Source organism: Hesperophylax consimilis, chromosome 25, assembly GCF_061612785.1.
Source record: "Hesperophylax consimilis isolate HC1 chromosome 25, BYU_Hcon_1.0, whole genome shotgun sequence".
NCBI lineage: Eukaryota > Metazoa > Arthropoda > Insecta > Trichoptera > Limnephilidae > Hesperophylax > Hesperophylax consimilis.
The window spans coordinates 20,401,580-20,424,976 of NC_142860.1; the positions used below are offsets into that span (position 1 = coordinate 20,401,580).

Sequence of the window (23,397 nt, forward strand, 5' to 3'; positions counted from 1 at the left end):
CATTGAATTGATGATTTTATACAAACAGGTTAAATCGGAAATTATTCTAAGATCAGATTATTTTATTAAATTTAATGAACAAAGTACGTTATCGTAATTTAGGCATTCTCTAGGAATGCCCATTTTAATAATATGTTTTTTTAACAGCACAGAAGTGTCGTAGTAAAAAATGGATTTTGGAGTAGATTTATATCGAAATAATTTTTGAATAAAATGTGAAAGCACTACTAGAAACATTAATCATATCAACTTGCAGATTGCAGACTGGAATATTTATATAGAGCAAGTCACTGATATGCAATCATTTCAATGGTTTACTCCCTTGACTCGTGTTTGAGAAGAAATGTGGTTCATTCCCGCAGCAGCGCAAGTCATAACAAATACCACACTTGTAAAAAATCTCCACTTACTGATTTTCTTGAAGAATATCCTCCCCTCCCCTTTGCTGTTGGGTTCTAGGTCCAGCCTGACGATGGCCCCCTCTCCATCAAGACTCCTCGGAGACACCTTGAGGGTGGCGCCCCCAAACATCATCTCGGGAAGGGCCAGCTCGAGATCATGACCCATCAGGAACGTAACGCCCTTGTCGTAGAGGGCGTCTGTGACTTCTTCTAGAGGGGATTCTGTGAACAAATTAATATATTGTTTAAAAGGTGATTCGTCCATGTCTTCCTTAAAAAAGTTTCTTTTTACTACTCGTATAATACATCTCTTGGGCCGGCTAGTAGATTTTTTTATTTATTTTGAATGACGATTGAACCTTCGTTCCCAGGGACTGGAGTTAACCACACTAACAACTGAGCCAAATCCCAATTGGGTAAGACCGACATTTATTTGGTACATTGACTGCTGCAATGTCATCCAATTTCAGAGAAACGCTTAAATAAAATAAATAAAGGCATTTTTTTACATTAACCTCCCACAGAAAAATAATTTACTTCAGGGCCTATATCACTTTTGGGGATGCTGTGTAAAGGGTCTTTTCAAGAAAAAGAAGGAGAGTGGTTTATGGGAAGTAAAGGGTATGAGGGGTGGGTAGGAATCTAGGGATCAATGTAGCCAAGAGTGAATTTATATGAATATATCCCCCCCGCTGCGACGTAAGGTGATCGGTCGAGAAACCAGTAGGAGAAGTCAAAGGGTCTCCTCAAACCAATCTCTCTCAATCTGGCACGCTACGCACCTACACGTCACTCCTTCTAAATCACCAAGCATAGTGAGGGGTGACCTTTGGCAGAGGTGTTGGTGTCTAGAGCCAGTGAGACTATAGAATCCCGAATTGGGGTATGTTGTGAAGCTGAAGGTAGTGGGATGGGAAAGAGATGGGGAAGGCAAAGGTATAAAAGTATCTGGCTACTCAGATCAGATCACCAAACACGATTAAAACCATTCAAGCAATGTTTCAATCCTGAATGGTGGTCTTACACCAGGGTGATACTGAGAGTATCTTCCATTCTGGAACATGCCGTAAGTATACTATATATTATTTTAAATGGATAAAATGTGAAATAACACAAATTGATCAAATATAATTTACTTGCACACGCCAAGATTTGAACCCGCAATCTTCGGATTGCTAGTCGAGAGCCTTATCCAACGTCACGGAGGCCGTCAAATGTTATTAATTTTAAAATTAGAAATTTTGTACTGTGAATGGATGAAAAAAAAATATTCAAAAATTTATACAAGCAACACAAAAAAAACTTGTGAATTAAAAAAATGTAATTAGTTTAATACATAAAGCAAAATTCGTTTTTCTCTTTTTTCTGGTACCGATATTTTATCGATAATTGCAGCGATGTTCTGGCATCATTGGTCATTTCGACACGTCAAATGATTGCTTACATTTTTCGCATTAGACACCACTGTATAATACCTATTGCTTTTCTTTCCTCTTATACACAAGGCTCAATACCCCATACAGCATCCCATTGATGACATAAGCTCAGAGAAAGATCTCAGAGTTTCCTTTATGAACTCAATATTAAAACAATACAACTAGCGAAAAGAGGGAGATCGAACTACGATGTTTATTAATCATAAAGGTTGATAATTATACACGATTTACATAATGTGACGTATAAAAAAAGTGTTTAATGGTGTGTAAAAATTGCATTGTTTAAAAATATGAAAATGAGTCTAATTAGCATACTATCATATGTGTCTTCACTAAACCGCTGAGAATTCCGTAATAAATCAAATACAAGATAACCTATCGGATTCACAAGAAAGTTTGCGGAATAACGAGTTGCAATAAAACAATAATCGATGATCCAGTGACATACTCCCCTGGTTGTGGGTACTTAATTTTTGCACTTGGTAGAAGCCTTCACACCGACGTTAAAGCCTCAAACGATGACACGTGACAAATTGACTGTCACGTAAATAAGGCTGCGTCTTTCTACGCTTCGAACACTGACCAGAAATGGGATTATTGCCTATTGTTGAATCGCTTTAACGACATGCAAAGGCGATCTCTTGTACGTGTTTTGTTAAGACGAGACAATACCTTAAAATAAGGCCTGAATCTTAAATAAGTAAGTGAAGCAGACGTGTACAAAAATATGCGACACTCGGCCCGGGGGTATTGGAGAGACCTGCGGTTGAATTTGCTTTATCAAATCTCTAAAATAAAGTGAAAATCTTAACGACACAAGTGATGAAGTCGTATAAAAATATATTCGGCGCGCGGCCTGTCGTAATGGATGGACCTAGGGTCGACTTTGCCCTAGCAGGCAATTTTACGATTGAAAATCGTTTCATAAAATTTTTAAAACCGGTTTACATAAAATATTTTAATCTTAAATATAAATAACTTACATCCGTAGAGATCCCTCTAGAAACATTTGACAATTAAGTAATACGTTCATCAGAAAGATTTAAAAATGTGAGCGTAGAGCAAACCCCCGTTATTAGAGTCTTATTTCGTCTTAATGGTTGTGTGGAAATCTATTTAAATGATTATTTATAATAATAATAATACTTGGATGATTTATGTAGCGCCGTTTTTGTGCAAAACCACCTCGAGGGCGATGTACAAATATATAATACATTTCTACAATGATCTACTAACTATATATTGAGATAATACACAGTACCATACTCAACTGGTCACTTGAGATTAACATTTTATTAACATTAACTAATTGTTTATTAGCGAAATTTAGATACAGGATTTAGGACATAATTGGATATAACTGGGCTTTCTCTCATGAATGGTATATTTAATTTAAGGGTATGACAGCTTAAAAAGGTAAGTTTTTAGTTTAGACCTAAATTCTGTTGGACTTGTCATGGATCTTAGTTCCGGAGGAAGTTTATTCCAAGCCTTCGGCCCTGATACTCCAAAAGAAAGATTAAAACCAATGGTTTCTTCATGAGGATGAAAATTCTGTATCAGGGCGTTTCATGATTAATAAATAAATAATAATAATATTTCGTAATTTTTATCTCAGCGAAGAAATCATCGGTTTAACACTATTTACCAATTATATTGATTAAATAGTTTTGTATGAAAAGTTATTTATTTTAATTTTTATTGTTTTATATTATTTTTATTCCATTTGCAATTTAAAAGCAAATGTATATCTACAGTGTATTATGTTCACTTTTTTAAAGTTATTCATTTTATTTTTTGTTATAAAAAAAACTCTTGTTGTCTCATGCAGTAAATAGTGTAAGTAACAAAATCGCGTAGATCCCACCAGGACGTCAAACATTGAACGTCAAACGTCAAACAAAGGTCAACATTGCTTTAATCTTATGTTATTATTTTTTAAATCTTATTTTTATCATATTTTAATATTGTTTTAATCTTATTTTATCTTAGTTTCATAGTATTTTAATTTTGCTTTAATCTTATTTCAATATTATGGTTATCTCATTTCAATCTTATTGTAATATTGTGTTAATCTTGTTTTTTCTTAGTTTCGTAGTATTTTAATTTTGCTTTAATCTTATTTTAATATTATGGTAATCTCATTTCAATCTTATTTTAATCTTATTTTAATATTGTTTTAATCTTGTTTTATCTTAGTTTCATAGTATTTTAATTTTGCTTTAATTTTATTTTAATATTATGGTAATCTCATTTAAATCTTATTTTAATATTGTTTTAATCTTGTTTTATCTTAGTTTTATAGTATTTTAATATTGGTTTAATCTTATTTTCATATTATGATAATCTGATTTCAATCTTATTTTAATCTTATTTGAATATGGTTTTTTATTACTTTAATAATAAAAAAAACTCTTTTTAACATTGATTTGATCTTATTTCATAATTTTATTTTAATATTTAAAGAAAATTGTTTTATCTTAGTTTAATCTTATATATTAATCTTGTTTTAATCTTATAGTAATCTAATTTTAAAATTTAATATTAAAAAGCGACTATCACATCGTAAGTGGCTTTAATACAAAATCTTGGCAACTAAATTGGTTAGGAAAAAAAACTATTTTTTTTATAGTTTGTACGCGTTGGAGCATTTGTCCGACATATGTATCGCTAACAAAGATTAAAATATCGAAAATATGCTCCAACACGTCCAAAAAAGTTAGTTTGAAAGCGTTGGAGCATTTGTCTGACATATGGAATCGCTAACAAAGATTAATATGTCGGAAAAATGCTCCAACGCTTCCAAAAAATTTAATTTGAACGCGTTGGAGAATTTGTCCGACATATGAATCGCTAACAAAGTTGAAGATGCCAAGTAATTGTTTTCTGTAAATACCATGCAATATTATTAACTTTTTCCGAGTACTATGGCATATATATAATGGGCATATTTTGAGGCTAAAGGGAGTAGGGAATAGAAAGGCGCAGTAATTTTTGTTTAAATTTTGTCAAGGGAAGAAACTAGAGCAAAACCCGGTAATAATTATTGGCTTACTTTATATAGTACTCACGTATATTTATATAATCAGTCTTGAAAAAGTTTTTGTCGTTCCTTAAACCAATATCATTTTTAATGCTTTGGCTAATCTATTTTTGAAATTCATCAATCAGAGCAAAGCGTTCCCGCTACCTAAACCCATCAGTCACTCGTTCAAAAATCATTAAACATTCCCATACTTTTTTCATATAACTGGTAAAACACAACGACAATATGAATGAAATCACAGTGTTTCTGGTCGTTCTCCAAAAACATTCTAGTTTGGAAAGATAAGTAATGCGGTTTTAATGACAAGCTTTTACGAGAAGACTATGAGAACCATTTCTTAAAACCGATTTTTAATAGCTCACGATAGTCCCAACTGCTCCCGATGTGTGTTGTGAGGCTGAAAGAATTAAGAAGGAAAGAAGATTGACGGGAAGGTTGGAAAGCGCTTGTCTATTCAGTTCGTGTCACCAAACATGGCTAAAGTTATTTCAAGCAACGTTTCTATCCTGAACGGTAGTATTTTACAAGGGCGATGTCGGGAGAACTGAACCATATTTTTCTTAAATTTATAACATGGCATCCCAATTTTTATAATACAAAACCCCGCTGCAACTAGATTTTTATAAATTTCTTTTATATATTGCATTCAGAAATTATTGTTTACAAAACCACTTTATTCGGGTTTCATGTCTGACCGTGCGTTGATGTTGTTTATTAAAAAACAATCTAGATTCTAGAAAAAAATACAATTTCCTCAAAGGGGTACCCATTTAATTGTTAACCTGATTGACGCCGCTGTATCAAATATGAGATTTCGACGGCGTGTCCAATACGCAACTGTTTCAGATAAGATCCATGGAAAATCACAATCAGTATTGTCTGATTTTTCTCTCAATGTTAGTTAGTATTGCGAAGAGACTTCTCTGTTTATCTTTCCCAGAGATTTAAAAAAAATGTATATCATTGCATTGGGATTTTGGAATCAAAGCATAATTATTAATTCATTGGCAGGCAGACAAGCAAATATTTGATTAAGTAGTAGATAACAAATGATTTTAAAACTGGCAGAACAAATTCCCTAGTCTGACAATCATTCGTTCATTGATTTAAAAGTAATTCAGCTAGCCACAAATGAAAGACATTTAATTTTACCTACCTAAAAGTTGAATTGTTTATCTGCCTACAAGTCAAGTTTGCGACGGGTCGTTAAATTCACAAATAAATAAGAAATGTAGTTACATTTTGTTTATCCAATTTTCCAAAAGCTGAAGCGTAACGCGTGTCGCTCAATCGTGAGTTTTCCCTTTCAATTTCCCTTCAACTCTCAAGAAAATAAACTCTTTTTGAAAGTCGTAATAAAAGATTTATTTAAACAGTCGTGACTTTGAGATATCAGCCGAATAAAGATTACACAGATAAAGAAACGACATTTTATTTATGGGATTTGTTTTTTATTTGTTTACACAGATGTGTGCAGTATTTGCTTGGATTGAATTATAATATTTGGTGAGATATTAATAATTTAACTAATATTTGGATTGTCGAATTTTTAATTTGATGAGGGACGATAGGAAAGAGGATTGACAAGAGGATAAGCATGTAACGCGTAAATGAATGAAATAAAACAAGGATGCAGGGATGTTCTATTAAGTAAAATTATTAAATGATTTATTAATAATAGCCCTACAATTCTCGCCGAAATAATAAAATAAAATAACATGTACCAACCAAAAATACGAGGCGAAATGCTACATTTTTCCGTGAAAATTTTATCTGCATAATTTTGGTAATAGATAAGGAAATTTTATGGATGTATTTATTTTGTATTAGTGATGTAAAGAACTGGGTTTTATGTGTACCTAATTACAAATGTGTTGAAATTATGACTCATGCTTTATATCTTGTACTTGGTATACCATTGTTACTTCAACAAATGTTGTATATAATAATATATTATATCAATTTCATGTAAAAACTTACTAGGGAGTGTGGCGTTTAATCCTCGCTGCTTGCCTCTACGAGAAACGACATGATATTTAGTTTGTTTGTTAGTAACTTTTACAGTTAGCAAGCCATTAAAAAAGGACTAATGGCTAATGAAGTAAGAATGCAATTGAGATGAAATCATTGTAAAGAAAATTTACAAAAAACATGCCCGGTAGAGGAATGAGAACGCCAGGAAAAAATGTAAAGTTCGGAGATGTATGCAGGTGTGGTCCGTCAAATTGCTGATCTCTATATCAATAATTAATATATGCTTATTGAAATTATTGTATCTGAAAAATTATCTTCCATAGATTATCTCTCCACGGTGAAAGGGAACTGTTATAAATATATTTTTTGCTGTATAAAATTAAAGTCAGTCAATAAGATCAAATGTGAACAACCTAGAGAAAATCATAAAACTGTGATGATTTTTTTGCGTGTGGTCTGTAGTGTGCAAAGGCAGAGAACTTTGGATAGTAAATTCAAAATAATAATTCATTTACAAGCCACACTTTTATAGGTAGTTGAACTAAAGCAAATCATGTGACCAACAACTGTTCACGCATTCGTTGGAGGCAGGAGGCATCAAACCTTTTTTGAAAATCTCCTTTTACTAAAATATAATAAATATCATTCTTTTTTTTAAACAGTCAACAGTGGAATATTTTTTTTTATTAAATATGATTTGGTAATGTGAGTCTTACTCTTGATGAGGCCCCATTGAATTGTCAATATAATCAATATTTCTGCTTGTTTGCAAACGAAGGGTTTTTTTAATGCGAGTTTTGATTATCTACCAAAGTAACGTGTCAACAAACCTCTCCATTTCTCATCTCTTTCAGCCTCACAACACAACACTCCTCAACTTGGGGATTCCATAGTCTCACTGGCTCCGGGCAGATAAAACACTTGTGCGATACCGACATAGAACGTAAGCCATTTTAAATATCAACTAAAAAGCCCACATTTCAAAGGCAATATTCTTTAGTTGTTTACACTTCTACGCATGCGTCACCCAATACCATGTTGGTTTTAGGAGATTGAATTGTCGTTAGGTAAAAGTTGACCCCAATATCAATAATAATGATGATACAATTTGCATATCGATGATAATAATAAATAAAAGTTGATCTTTGGTAGCATGGAGATACTTACCATCTTTAGTTTATAGGTTTTATAGAGTTGCTTTTCCTGTTTCGATTTGGGTCGTGACCTGATGGAATAATGTGATATATTCAAACGTGAAACTATTGTGTATTATTGTTAGATTAATTTCGTTTGACTATTTTTAGATTCAAGTTCTAAGGATGATTTCGTGTTCGGATTTGGTAAGAATATGGAGGGTGTTTCGCGGAATCCGAAAAATTCATCAAATTTCGATGTTGATTTTCAAGTTCTGTAAAGGTTCTATTAATATTTCATTATTGACCAGGGGCTTTACATAACTGAAATAATAACAGAACTTGAATAAAACCTTCACAGATCTTGAAAATCAATTTTTAAATTTGAAGAATTGTTCAAATTATTTTTTGAAATGGTATACATTTTTTTCTGAACATGCATACGAGTTCCAACTGCTTCTGACTCACCGGAGTAAATAGGACTTTAAAATCCCCAATAAGTAAGAAAGCGAGGTTTGGTAAGTTCCTAGCTATTCAGATTTGATAATCGAACACGGATAAAGTCAATCCAAATAACGCTTCGTTTCTTAATGATGGTCTTTAACCATGGTGATACTGAGAGTATCTACTTTATCTGGAACTGGACCCGCACCTTCTGATTGCCAGTCAGGTGCTCTGAACCACTAAGCTACGTCGGCTTATTCCCGACCCGCCAAATAATTAGATGTTTTTTATAAAAAAAGTCAGATTAAAATGCAATTTCACAATGAATTAACATTATCAAAATTAGAAATCTTCTACGCTGTGTTTATTATTTTATTAAATTTACTTGTACATTAGTTAATGTAGGCCTGTCACACCAATTTCTGGAATGCTGAGTATAAATTACCTTATTAAACATAAAACGTTAAATCACCAATATTTTTTGTTGTTGAAAATATCGTTCAAAATCACAAGTACGTTCCAGTAAGATTAACGAAGAACGCGTGGGCATAGGTATTTAACTGTCCGAGTCGTAGAGACTAGAACACAACTGCCATTGGTAATGTCTTCAGGAAGATTGATGGTTTTTCTGAATAACCTTTCGTGTCGGCACTTCTCATCTTATTATATAAAATTAAAAACACTTGAACATAGGCAGCGCGCGTTTATTATTTTATAATATCTACGACATTTTCTCTATGTAGGGTATCAGGTGTTATTTCCAATATTTGAAAGGACAAGTTCGATTTTTGCTAACCAATATTTTTGGATGCATTAATTGATGAAGACAGAATTTAACTTGGAAATTCGGAGTTGTGCAGTTATTATTTATGATATCACGGGTAAATCTCAGCGACTGTTAATTGGTCAATCAGCAAATAAATAAATATCAGTTTTGCATAGCAAATACCTGAGATTTTGACTTTTCATAACGTCTACGCGGTAAATCCAATGTGTCAGTATTGCCATAGAAAGGCAATTATTTAACCCTTGAGGTTTTTAAATATTTTTACCAACAAGTCCCAACAACCCGGGGAATTTTCTTGGAATTTCGGAAAGCTCGCCGAGGTATCTAAAATGTGCTACATATTACTTAATTTTGAAATTGTCGTTACTAAAAAAAATATTTTTGAAAAAATTGATTTTTGTAAAATTAAATTTTTAATATCAAACATGGAAATGTTATCAAAAAACTTACCAGGACATTTTGACTCGGGATGTCTATAATTTTGAAAAAAATCGATATTTATAAAACATATGTTCAGGCTTCGGATGGTCATTACTAGACACAAACATCATATTCCATTAAAGCCTCTTAAGGACAGATCTGACCGGGGCGTCAATACATTACAAAAGTATTTTTTATCTTTTTTTCTATAATGCGTAGATATGTGATATGTTAGTCATTGGAAAGATAAATAATTACTAGCAGTTGCTAAGCAAGTGCTAGGCCCTGTGGGCGGCACTTCTTTGGGCTTCGCCCAGTTTGAGTGATACTAACAACAGTTAACCTATAATAACCCAACATAACCTAACCTAAACTATCATGTTATTATACATATAAGTACATGTGATAATTACATCTACATTTTATTATGCATATAAGTACATGTCAGATTAGAGATTTATTGGCTAATTTTACAATCAACGAAGTGTTTCTAGCTTCCGATTGTGTTTTATTTTTTTAATTGGGTTGGCAGTGCTTCCTTCAAAAAAACGCGTATTATGCGCGAACTTCATATCGGTTTTCTGTCAAAATGGTGCAAAATTATTATTTACGTAAATAATATTAAATATCAATATTTTTAAAAACCTTAAATGCAAATTGTTGTTTTATTGTTAAGTTGAATCAAATGTTTGTTTTATTTTTAAATGCGTATGAAGACGGTACTTGTACGTAAAGAATAACCGTTGTTTGAATAAATGAAATTGTACGTATTTGTTATGGATTATTTCAAATGAAACACTATTATTCGCTATTATGCCGCCAGAGGTGCGCTCTGTCGGCCAATAGGGAAACTACTCCAGCGGCAGAAAGATTTGAATTTGACCAATCAGAGGGCCGAAACCGTCCAGACGTTAGCGTAATAATACTATCAGATTCTTCACAGTTTGTATCAAATATTTATACATTATTAGACGGATAAAATTTTTAAAAAATTGTCAAATTAAAAAAATATTAATATTTTTTTACCGTACAGACGGTATAAAAAGAGAAGTGACAGTTTTATTACTTATTACCTACATAAAAGGAATATGTTTTATAAATTTCGAATTATTTCATAAATTATAGACGTTCCGAGTCAAAATGTCCTGATAAGTTATTATAATTATAAATAATTGTCATGCAAAAGAATGCATCTTGCCGACAAACCTAAAATGATAAATCCAATAAAAAACTTTCTCGATGCTTGAGACGAAACAATACCCTAAATTAAATCCAGAATCTTAATGACGTAAGTGAAGCAGTCGTGCACAAAAATATGCGACGCGCGGCCCTTGTGTATTGGACAGACCTGCGGCTGAATTTTCCCTCTCAAATCTCTAAAATAAAATGGGAAACTTAATAGCATAAATTATGAAGTCGTGTAAAAACAATATTTGGCGCGCGGCCCGGCAAAATGGATAGACCCACGATCGACTTTGCGCCAGCAGGCCTAGAAAATCGATCTTTTAATGGGGTTTATTTCAATTATTTCTGATTAACGTATTAATAACACTAAAAATATTTCTAGAAGGATCTCTCGGGAAGTTACTAATTCATAGTCTAGAAAAATAAGATCTGGTGCTTACCGCTACTTTTACAGTCTTGGCAGAATTCAAAGGAATGCTTAAAACTCCACTCTTCAGAAAAAAATTTTGGCAAAGGTACCCATTTAAACGATTTGAAAAAAGAAAAGTAGTCCATAAAGAGCGTTCTAAACACGTGTACAATTTTTCTACTGTATACACGCTAAAATTGTTGAATAATTCAACGTGCAATTTAAGATTTTCACGGCCAATAATTACGGTTATGAATTTGAGTTCTGTAAGAAAGGTTTTAGGTGGTACGCCTGCTTTTTGAATGTGTAAGAGCGAGATGACAGATCGACGTATAAAAGTTGATGGATTCATCTGCTCGCTCTCTTTTCCCAACCGACAGCTAAGAAGATAGTAGTAGAAAATCCGTTCTAAAGTGTTAATAAACATTCTATCCGCACACGCGTATAATTATTGAGATCCTCACAGTACCACCAAGTCTGTATATAACAAGTTCCTTGAGTATATAAAATGCATCTTGCACAAGAATCTCTACTACTACTCCTGATTAACCGGAGCCAGTGAGTCCAGGGCGTTGTGAATGCTGTTTTTTTTACATTAAGGCGATGCCATACGTAGTAATGCAAAATCATGTGTTTTTGGTTTGAAAATTTGGTCGCCTAGAAATATTTCAGATGCTTTAATTAAATACTGCGAGTAGAATACATGTTGGCCTTTGAAATAATCGAGTATTTTTTAGATATTTTTTTTTATAAGCCCAGAAAAAAATAATGTACAAGACCTTTGAAAACTGCTTTAAAGTTCAAAATCTCCTACTTACGAACCCATTTTCGGTTATGATTTTATTGTATAATGTGGCAAATTAAGTTATTTATAAAATGATTGGAAATTTTTTAAATATTTATGCCTTAACATCCACAAAATAAAATAAAAGACACTTTTTGGCCATGTTTTTTTCTTGCATAAATCAAAACATGCGGATGGTGTTAAGCGGGAATTTAAACCTTATCGCCATCTACGTAAGGGTTGTTATTGACAGCGGCTCAAATTAAAATATTACACGACGTAGTGCATCGCCTTAACTTCATAGACCCCGAGGAAAATACGTTCTCTCAGAGCCAATGTCATCTTTGGGGATACTGCGCGGTATTTTTGAGAATATGACAAATTTCAACCGTGTACATATGTTGGGTGCGCGCTTGGCTTATTTTCCGACTGTGCACCGGTGCTGAAGGGTTCAATGATACTAGTTCCTCGGAGCTTCTTCTATTGTTATACCGGTAGAACAAGGACAGAATATCTACATGAAGTCTGTGTTCTAAGGATTGCAATTATTTTGTTAACATAAGAGAATCTATCAAGCGGACGGAGTGACTGTTTATATGGGTGTACTCGTAGATTTAAAAAAACATTTATAATGGATCAAAAAGTTAATTTATAACATCTCCAATTGGGGATGAAATAATCGAACTGTTTCCAAACAGTCAAAAGCTATAGAGACTCGATGTTCATATAAAAAAGTTTATATAATTAAATGTTATTTGTTTGTAGACTGTAGAATATTAAAAGATCAATGTCTATCTCAAGATCACAAATTTCCAAAATTAATTTTGTTCAACTGCCATTGTACAATATATTTATTCGATTACATATTCGTGTTTTTATTGCATGGCATTAGCGTTAATTGGTTCACTCATTTGGTTTTAAAAACTAGTTCATGTATCGTGTTTGTTTTCGTTAGACTTTCCATTTTTCTTCTAGTGACCAAACACGAAAATTACGAGTGTTTTGTATGAACACTGTTCATGATGCAAATAGTAATTGTATAAATTATTATTACCTACTGATTTAATATGGTCTTAGAAATGTGTGATGTTATTGGTCTCTAATGAGGTCAAATATGTTATTTTTTGCATACCTTGGGTTTATTAACTTATAAACTGTTTGTGAGTTTTTTTGGGCTTGGTAAAATATGGTTTTTTTAAACAAATTTAAAATTAAAATGTCCATTTTATGTTTCTGTTCCCGTGTGAAGATAATGTTAAATTATTTAAAAAAACATCGATGATCTTTATGGGAAATTCGTTTTTATAACATTTGTCACATGAGAACTAGTCGCTTCTATGACTCGTTCAGATTTTTAATAGCCAGGTTGTAGAATGATTGGTATCCTCAAGATCCGTCAAAAGAGCCGTTATACAGTATCATCCACAAAGATGATAAAAGCCTTTAGGGATATCTCTCATGGCCTCCTTTGTTAAGTTAACGGAATAAAATAGATTTTTACTGCATTAATAGTTTGTATTGTCATTGATACTGTTTTCAAGTACTTTTTTCAATTATCAATTATTGCTGAAAATGAGGCAAAAAATATGCCATCTTGTTTTTTTTTTCAGAAAAGGACAAACAATATTGCATATTGTCTTATTTTAGAAAATGCGACAAACTATAGGTACGGCATTTTTTCTTATTTCAGAAAATGGGTCAATCTATATGGCATCTTATCTTATTTCACATAATGGACAAACAATATGGCATCTTGTCTTATTTCACATAGTGGACAATCAATATGGCATCTTGTTTTATTTCACACAATGGGACAAACAATATGGCATCTTGTCTTATTTCACATATTGGGACAAACAATATGGCATCTTGTCTTATTTCACATAATGGGACAAACAAAATGGCATCTTGTCTTATTTCGCATAATGAGACAAACAATATGGCATCTTGTCTTATTTCACGTTGGTATTTTAAAACGCAACCGCTATAAGCAGAACACAAATAAAATAGCTTCGAAACTGTTAGAAGTATTGTGAATATTTAGAGAACGTATATGAAAAGATTGTTACCTGAGTGTCTGGCTTCTTCTTCATCTTCTATATCCTCGCTGTTCTCTCCATCCACCATGTTGTCTTCCTTCTTCTTATTGGCTTTCTCAGAATACTTCCAGCTGGCTAATTTGTTCTTCTTGAACATAAAGCCTTCTATCACATTCACATCTCCACTTATCCCCAAACTGGAGTCCAGGAACGTGTACACGTTCTTTTGGATGCAACTGACTGAAGGCTTCACCATACACTCGTTCAAAAGACCATCCCAAAGCGTATTCCCAGTATTGAAAGATTCATTGCTAAACTTCCTTGAAGAAGAACTGAAATCTTCCGTTTTGGTTGGTTTTTCAACTGTTACGGTGTCTGGATAATATTTCCTTGGCGTCGTGCTAAATTCTTCTCTTTTGGTTGATCTACCGATTGTTATAGATTCAGGAGAGAATTTCCACGATCTTGAACTATATTCTTCTCTTATTGTTGGTCTCCCAACTGTTATAGTTTCAGGAATTGGTGATGGTTCAGTCAATGGTATAAAAACTGGACTATGTACCAAAATTTCGTCTTTTTTTGGTCTTTCAATTGCGTTTTCTTCTGCAAAACTTCCATCAAATACAATTATAGGCACACTTGATCTGAACGTTGAAGAAGTTTGAATATCAGCACTAACGATTGATGGAAAACTTAAAATTGATAAAATTAAAACTACCGTGAACGTTGTTCTTTGAATCAGCATTGCGAAAACAGCGGAGTTTAAATTGTTTAAAACGCTGTTTTTAACACTTTTTTGTTTGGAGTTGCTAGAGTTGTCGTACTTTTGTTCTTGTAATCGCACACATTTACTATTGGTAGCCATCTTGCAAACACAATTCAGTCTTTTAAACATATTTTCACGATCGCTGCTTGTAAATATTAACAACTTTCAATATAATATTTATGATAAGGTTTGTTTTGTGGTGTAACATTCTTTGAAATTATTTGGACTGCATCTTCAGATCTGTAAAAGAAAGAAAAATGTATGTTAATTACGTCAATAATATTCAACAGTTTATTGATCCATAAGGCATTTGAATCGCACTTGGATCGGTTTATAAAAAACAATTGTCCCGTTCACCAATAGTAAAAAAACCTGTTTTGTGCTACATTTGCCTTCTTAACACGTCGAATCGGGTGGAAAAAAGTTATCTTCTAGATTCTCGATAAAAGAAAGAGAATTTTTTGCCACAAATTTTTATTAATATGGTTTATGAAACAGGACAATTGACATGATTTATTGTAAATTTTGTGGGTAATATCAATAATTTACTAACCAATGATGTAAAAAACATTGACAACGAATAAAAAAATTTATTACTATGCGTAAAGAAAATGTTCAGTAATGAATGTGGTATATTTTTGTCATCAATGTTCCGTTACTTATTTCTAACAGGTTAATAATTTATTCAAGCCTTGAGGATGTGCATGTGTAGGTTCACCAGGTTTCCAAAATTCAACTCAATTAATTCCCAATACTTATAAATACCAAATCCGTAAAATTATCTCCATTTGATGTGATTTAAGAAGCCTTAATGCTTGCCTGTATGCATAGACATGCTTTGAAAGCAATCAATTCAAAATTTAGTTCAATTCTTTTGTACAGAATCGAGCAATTAATTGAACAGTAAAATGTGGGTGTTTCCACCATCTTGGTACGAGTTCACCCCATGGTAGGCAGGATAACACTTTCTTTTTTATATAATACAAACACAAATATTACTAACTGTCAGCCATAGCTGAAGTTTACTGGTAGGTACTAGATTAAGGGTCTAATTTCTCTTAATCATTAGTGGAATTTCACTACCTACCACTTCTGATAGACGACTATCACAGCCTACTCTAAGATTAAAGGTCTAAGTTCCCTCAATCAGTAGTGGTGTAACTCTCTACCACTTGTGACAGACTACTGCCCCAGACTATTTTTTCGAGACTGACCGTCAAGACTGCCTCTCGATGACGGACTCTACATGACTGACTGACTTGACTGACTGACCCTACATGACTGACTGACTAGCAGTATTGAAAGAAGTTACAATTTTCAAGTAAGCATGTTTCCATTTTTCGCAATAATATTTCTTTAAATATCTACCCAATTAATTATAAACCACTTATTTTAAATAATATTTTTTTAAATTTCAATTTAGTAAATGCCTAATTTGTCTAAAAAGACATCACTACCTCAATGACAACTATTTTTACAAACTTTTTTCGCAATAATTTAATGCGAATAAGAAAATCCAGATAAATACGACAATTTCACACTTAAAAAAAGAATCTTAACTGAACCATCAAAATGGTCACCATTTTGAGTCGGAAACGAACATACAAACAAATTTTATACACAGACAAATGCAAAACGGTGCAGTTAAAACAGGGCCTCGCCACGCTCAGTCAATCAATTGCAGTCTCATTCTAATAATGTTTTAATATAAAAATGATCATATGCGCTGTTTACTTTGTATAATGTTACAAAATAATTTATCTATTGTTAAAATAGGCCAAACCAAATATAACTAACCTGACCACTCGTTGAAATTGTTAAAAAAAACATCCACGACTCTGACACTATTTTCTCTTGCCCGCAAACACAATACGACCGTTAACCAAATTGAAACAATAACGTGCATATTTCTTCCATGGCATTCAACGTTCAACTATCACTATTTAACCGCGAATGTCATTTCTCATATTATAATATTACACGCGATAAGAACGCGTCTTTATATATCTACAAACATTACACACATTTTAAATTATGAATAATTTGCAATTTGTTTATATAAATACGTGTCGAATGCGGTCAAATGCGTATGCATTTTTTTAATCATAATAAATTAAGTAAATATATTCATTTATCTTTATATTCACTATTTATTTTACGTATTTACATTCGTCGAATATTGCTATTAAGAAACGGAATCCGTTGGAAAATTTTAAATATTATTGCAAACATTTTTTAAATATGATAAAATAAGCTTTTAAATGTAAATAATAGAAATGAAAATATAATTTTTGAGACATAAAATTTTTAAATAAAAAAGGTTTAAAAATTGCTCACATTACATTTTTTAAACACTGACCTGAAATTACTGATAACGAAAAAAAAACACATCTTTTATTAAACAAATGTATATTATATACATTTTTGTCGTTTCATATAAAAATAATTGGTAAAAAGTATAATTATTTTTCTCAAATTGTCGTCGGAACCTTTGATTTCATTTAGGTGTACATTTTAACTCTAAATTTTTATATGAAGCGTAGTGTTTTCTCTTTCTAACACCGTTTAGATCATATTTCTCACCATGATAGTAAGGGAGACACAACGATTTCTATGAGACCATATGAGCTGTTCCCTAGAGCGAACAAATTGATTAAACGGTTAAAAGCTGTTTGTTCGAAAAATCGAACAAATTAGCCTGAGAGGTTAAATATTTCTAACAAGGACAGGTTGTTTCGGAGAATTTGAACAATTTATCAAATTTCAACGTTCATTTTCTGGTTTTGTGAAAATCCTGTTCAAGTTCTGCTAATATATCATTATAGGCTAGTTGCTTGAGAGAACTAAAATAAAAACACAGCTTGCAAAGGAACTTGGAAATTTGATGAATTGTTAAAATTCTTTGAAACAACCCGTCCTTAGAAATATAAACAGTTTACCTTGCATGAACGGCCCAGTTGGGTACTGTATTTATGAACAAATAATAATATATTTAGGAACAATTATGTTTCAATCAGTAAAATTAAAATCACGGGATATAATAATTGTAGGATTTGTGAATTTGAAAGCATTTATAAATTTCAATTTCTTTATTAATGTATCTAAATATATATATATATATATATATATATATATATATATATATATATATATATATATATATATATATATATATATATATATTATTAAAATATATATTTAAAAAAGACGACCCGAAATTTACTTTTTATATGAACACTCTTAGGATGTGTTGTTTTGGAGAATTTGAACAATTCATCAAATTTTAACGTTCATGTTCGGGTTCTGTGAAAGTCCTATTCAAGTTCTGTTATTATATCATTATAGGCTAGTTGCTTGACAGAACTGAAATAATAACAGAACTTGAATAAATCTTTCACAGAACTTGAAAATTAACTTTCCTAAACTTTAACCAGTCCTAAATAAGCTTGAAAAATTCAAACTTCGTAAAAAATTAGATTTAATATATACACATTTTAAATAAAGGTTTATTAATTAATACAAAAGCTATCGTACCTATTTCATTGCTTGTCAGATTCGTTCCCACAGTCAGTTTCATTGTTTCATGTCAATGAACCGGAATTACATAGAGACCACCAATGAAATAAAAAATATATATATTTATCACGTATTGGTGAACACTTTATAGGTATGTACCTCTTGTGAAATCTATAATTCACCATTTTCATGCAGGGCAGCCAGGGAGGAGTAAAAAATTTTATTTAAAAGATCCATAGCTCATGATGAAATTTACGTTAGGAGCTAAAAGTACTTGGCCTAGATATTCTAAACGGTTAATAATAATATTGTTAGTTTAATTCAGCTGAACAAAGCGGTGAATGCAATACTCTGTCTGCCATATAAGAATACACATCTAATTGAATATAGGTTATAACTAACTAACTAACCATCACGCCGTTTCCCCGCAGGGGTAGGCAGAGACGATGAACCGCCAAACAACTGGGTCTTGGAACACACTCCTCTCCTCATACACATTCATACATATTCTTCTATTATTCTGACTTTAGACATGGCCCGACTCAAGTATCTGATTTACACGATGGTGCCATGTCTTCTTCGGATGTCCCTAACTTCTGCTACCATTCACATTTGCGTCATATATTCTCCTTATACTCCTTTCTTTGCTCATTCGCTCTACATGTCAAAACCATCTAAGCGTTCCTTTCTTAATCTTACTCATTACGCTTTTACATCAGTCTTGCATTCTTTGCGAATCTCCACATTTCTCACACGATCATACATGGTTTTACCACACATACGCCTCAGGGATCTCATTTCTACAGCATTCAGTCTCTCTACTTAAGCGTTCCTTTCTTAATCTTAATCATTACGCTTTTACATCAGTCTTGCATTCTTTGCGAATCTCCATTATCACACGATCATACATGGTTTTACCACACATACGCTTCAGGGATGCATTACGTGTAGGGTATGGAATGTTTATAAATAATAACATATTTAACACTTGTATTACTGTAGCCTGAGGGAAATTCTCTATCTATGGTAACTCTGTACAAATTTATATGTAAAAAAATAAAGATTTTCTGTCCCCCAGTTAAAATGAAAATGTATTATTGCTTTTTTCGCTGCATCTTTGAGACAAGAAAACATTTTGAAAATACATACAAAATAACACTCATTTTGCTTTGCTCGTGCGTTTCCATCTGTTTATCGCAACATGAATGATTTAAAACGAGGCAAAAACAACGGTAAATAAGGCAAAAAATAGTGGAGCAAAAAAACAGTCGTAGTGTGGAGAAAACTTTCGTTTGATGATGGGACGAAACGCGCTAGATAGACTTAATAATAATATCAGAAGATGAATGCGTACGTTTTATTTTTAATATTCATTGTTAGAAAGTGTCTATTTACTGTACGCATAAACGCATGAACAAAATACAAAAATGTGTTATTTTATCATAAAATTAAATTTAAGTGGTAAGCTCATACGTATAAAACATGAAACCATATGACATGAATTAAGGGACGTTACTTGCATGTCTCTTGAAACCTTCAAGTTATTTAGTAGCACATTACCTCGTGTCATGCAGTGCTGAGAAAATACAAGTGTTCTGCCACGTGATATGCTTGGTAGATCGTGGTGCCGCACCTGTCTGTAGTTGCTTGGTACATAACTATCAAATTATGCATAATTTTATATGATAGGTGTGACATTAGCCTACGGCCTTCGTTTACAGGTGAAAACTGCATTCTGTTGAACTGCGTGTGTTTAAATTATTACCTACAATATTTTGTTGAGTTTTTGGGTTTTATTGCGTTTGATAAAAGCAAATATTAATTTGTATTCGATTGTCAAGATTAGGACGATTGGTTTATTTCAATTGTTGTCCCTCCCTTGGATCTTAAAAATGAATGAACACATTTTTAACTTAATTTGAAGGTTATACCCATTAATGTAATATATCATTGAAGAAGAAGATAATACTAATAAATCTAAAGGAAACATGAAACAGAATAAGACACAGAAAAATAATAAGATAACGGTCACAACTAGGAATCGAACCCAGATTCTCTTGTCTTACCGGTACAGGCGTCTTAAACCACTCGACCATTGGTTCCTGTTTATTACGATTCCGTTGAGTACCAAGAGTGTTTAGAGAGTAGTTCGATCACGTTGTTTGAAATAGTCGGGTATGCCCGAAGAAGACGCATTATCTATGCATGGAATGAGATACTTAGTCGAATCAATGACGATACAATGTAGATTTTTGAAAGTAACAATATGGTATACTGTGGTGAATAGTAGACAAGGGGACGCGTCGATATTATTTAGTTTTTTAGTAATAAAAATGTGAATATCATAATATTATATGAACGATAAAAGTGAATAGCTGGAGAAGTCCAGGACACCCGAGGAAGACACGGCACGATCAAGTCAAACAAATACTTATTATAATATAATAATAGTATTTCAACGCTTAAAACGAAGCTACAAGCCAAAAATTTATATATTTTTTGTATTAGGTACTTAAACTGTAAGTAATAGACATTAAAATCGCTTGACAAACGTAATCTAGAAACGTTCGATTTCAAGCACAAAACTGGTTTTTATTTATTTTGTAAATAATTTTATAAGAAAGCAATAAAGTTAATCAAGTGAAACTGTCACAAATAATACAAAAGAAGTTAATAAAAAGTTAATACAATAATACAAAAGCCATAATACAAAAAAAGTTGTTTCCTTTACGCGTTCATACATTACTTCAAAGTTTTTTTAGTAGTTTACATTTATATTTTTTATTTATTTTATTTTTATTTATTTATTTATTTAACGCCCAGAGGGCTTTTACATGGTTGGTAGTATAATTTTAATTGGACAGATACTTTGAAACGTAACAAATAAGAAGAAAATTACATTTGATAAAAACTATGCAACAAGTCATACAAACACAAGAAACCTAAACAGAAAATTACAGCTATTTGTAGGTTTGCATGATGTGTTTAGGAGTATTGTTGAAATAAATGTTTTAAATGATCCACAAAACTTGCCAAGTTGGTATTGAATATGTCAACATCACCCAAGTCATGATTTTGTTGAGTAATTTATTATTTTATTTGTTTTCTACTCAAGCAAAACGATAGGAAAACCTTCAATTTATCTAAAGCATATGTACTGGTATTCATAATGTACACCAATTTGTTATAAAGATTAATCAAAATATTGATTTAGCACTAAGCTTCGCCTTAAAGTGCATCCAGTTGACAGGTACAGTAGAATTCACAAACTCAAAACTGCAAAACATCAAATTCCCAAAACCATTCATAAGTCACCGAGCAACGCCGGGTTCATGACAGCTGGTGTCAAATAAATCTTGATAAATATTTATCTTTTTTATAAAGTTTTAAATTGCCTTTGCAAGAGTGCAAGCGAGTGTTTATAAAAATCAATTATTATTTCACTTTCTCTATAAAACAGACTCAAACATGCAACTGCATCAGATTGCTGTCGATAATGGAACACTTTCAAGTTAAGCTACTGATAGAACGCACAAACAAATATGTGATTAAAATGGTATTTAAGGTAGTTTCCACTATTTACCAAATAATTTAAATTATAAATCACTTTGGAGATTATTAATTTTCTGCACCTTTTATTTTATATAATTTAGTGAATCTATTTTCAGCACGAGCATGACAGATATAAACTAATGTTACTACGTACTAATATTTCGTTGAAATTTTTTTCACTATTACCACAAGAGTATCGTTTTCAGTAGTTTTTAGTTACAGGGTTTGGAGCCAGGTCAAATATGAAGTAAAAAAGTCGAAACAATTTTATCGTTTCGTGTCTCATCTAAATGGGATGGACAAATCAGTTTAAATAATTTTATTTTAAAATATCATATTATTGGTAGACGTACTTCCAAGTTTGAAAATGAAACTTAAATTCAAAACAGAAGTTCTGGAGTTCATTGACTTAGAGTTACAGACCCGCATCTGAAATTAGTGCTTTTAATTTCTAACCCAGAGGAAGCTATGAGAACTTCCTAATTTAGCAAACGATTCTTATTTTGTATCCCGATTTTCACCTTAAATCTCTTATGTCAAAAAAACTGTCTTGTTTATCTTCACACCATGGAGCCTTCTAGTGTGAGGCTTCCATCACTCCGTCGTCCTGCAAGCTTACTGATAGAAGCCTTTGCAGCGTTTTCTTGCATCTTTGCTACAAGTCCTGTATAACATAGTAGTTCCATATTCAGTGGAGAAAGGGCAGTCTGTTTGATAGATTAGTCTCTATTTTAACAAACTGATTGCAATCTTTAAAGCGCAGGTCTTCGTTCTACCGATATTACAAAGGAAGATTCTCCGAGGAACTAGCGTCATTGATCCCGTCAGCACCGATGCATTAATTAATATCGTAATTATATTATAGATAAGAAATATCATGGAGTAAAAAAGAGACAGTACGACTTGGCTGATGAATAACAAAAAAAAATTGATTTAATTAATTCCAGTGTTCGCTACTTTGTTATTCAAAAGTGCAAAGCGTCTTTTACACATTTTTAATGAATTAGATAAGCTAGTCAAATGACAATTGCATGTTGCTGTTGAATGCGAATATAAATTCATATTCTGGTAATGCAAAATGCAATAAACTCAGTGTTGTTATTTCTGATATCTTATTGCACGAGTATTGCTTGGAATGTAACCCAATGCTGAAGTCTGCATTCTAAACCTATCTTTAATACTCTTACTTGTGCAGTCATTGAGGCGTGGACCATGCAAGATGCTGTTGTTTATCAAATGAAAGTTGCTTCTATTATTGGCATCAGTTTTAAGCGTTTTGATTTCCCAAGTAATGTTTCCTTTTCTAGGCAGTTTGAAGAACAATACACCTAATCCATTTTTTTTTATACAGACACTTCACACAGCATTCCCAAATACAACAAATGTGTCAAAACATGATGTCTAAAAATCATAATCAGTTTTTTAAATTTTATTTAAACGCCCAAAGGGCGTTTTACACACATTTACTTCTTATTTGAACAATTTAAATTTAAAAAAAAATAATA

General features: G+C 32.2%; 1 protein-coding gene across 1 annotated transcript in view; it reads right to left on the reverse strand.

Annotated features, from left to right (window-relative positions):
- The window catches only part of Osi17 (DUF1676 domain-containing protein Osi17), a 159,396-nt gene that overhangs the window by 31,756 nt on the left and 104,243 nt on the right, over window positions 1-23,397 (reverse strand). The window contains exons 2-3 of the mRNA XM_089646714.1: window positions 14,089-14,378; window positions 411-623 (exon numbers count right to left, since the gene is read on the reverse strand). Of these exons, the coding sequence (XP_089502840.1) occupies window positions 411-623; window positions 14,089-14,378 (503 nt within the window). The remainder of the gene's footprint in view (window positions 1-410; window positions 624-14,088; window positions 14,379-23,397) is intronic.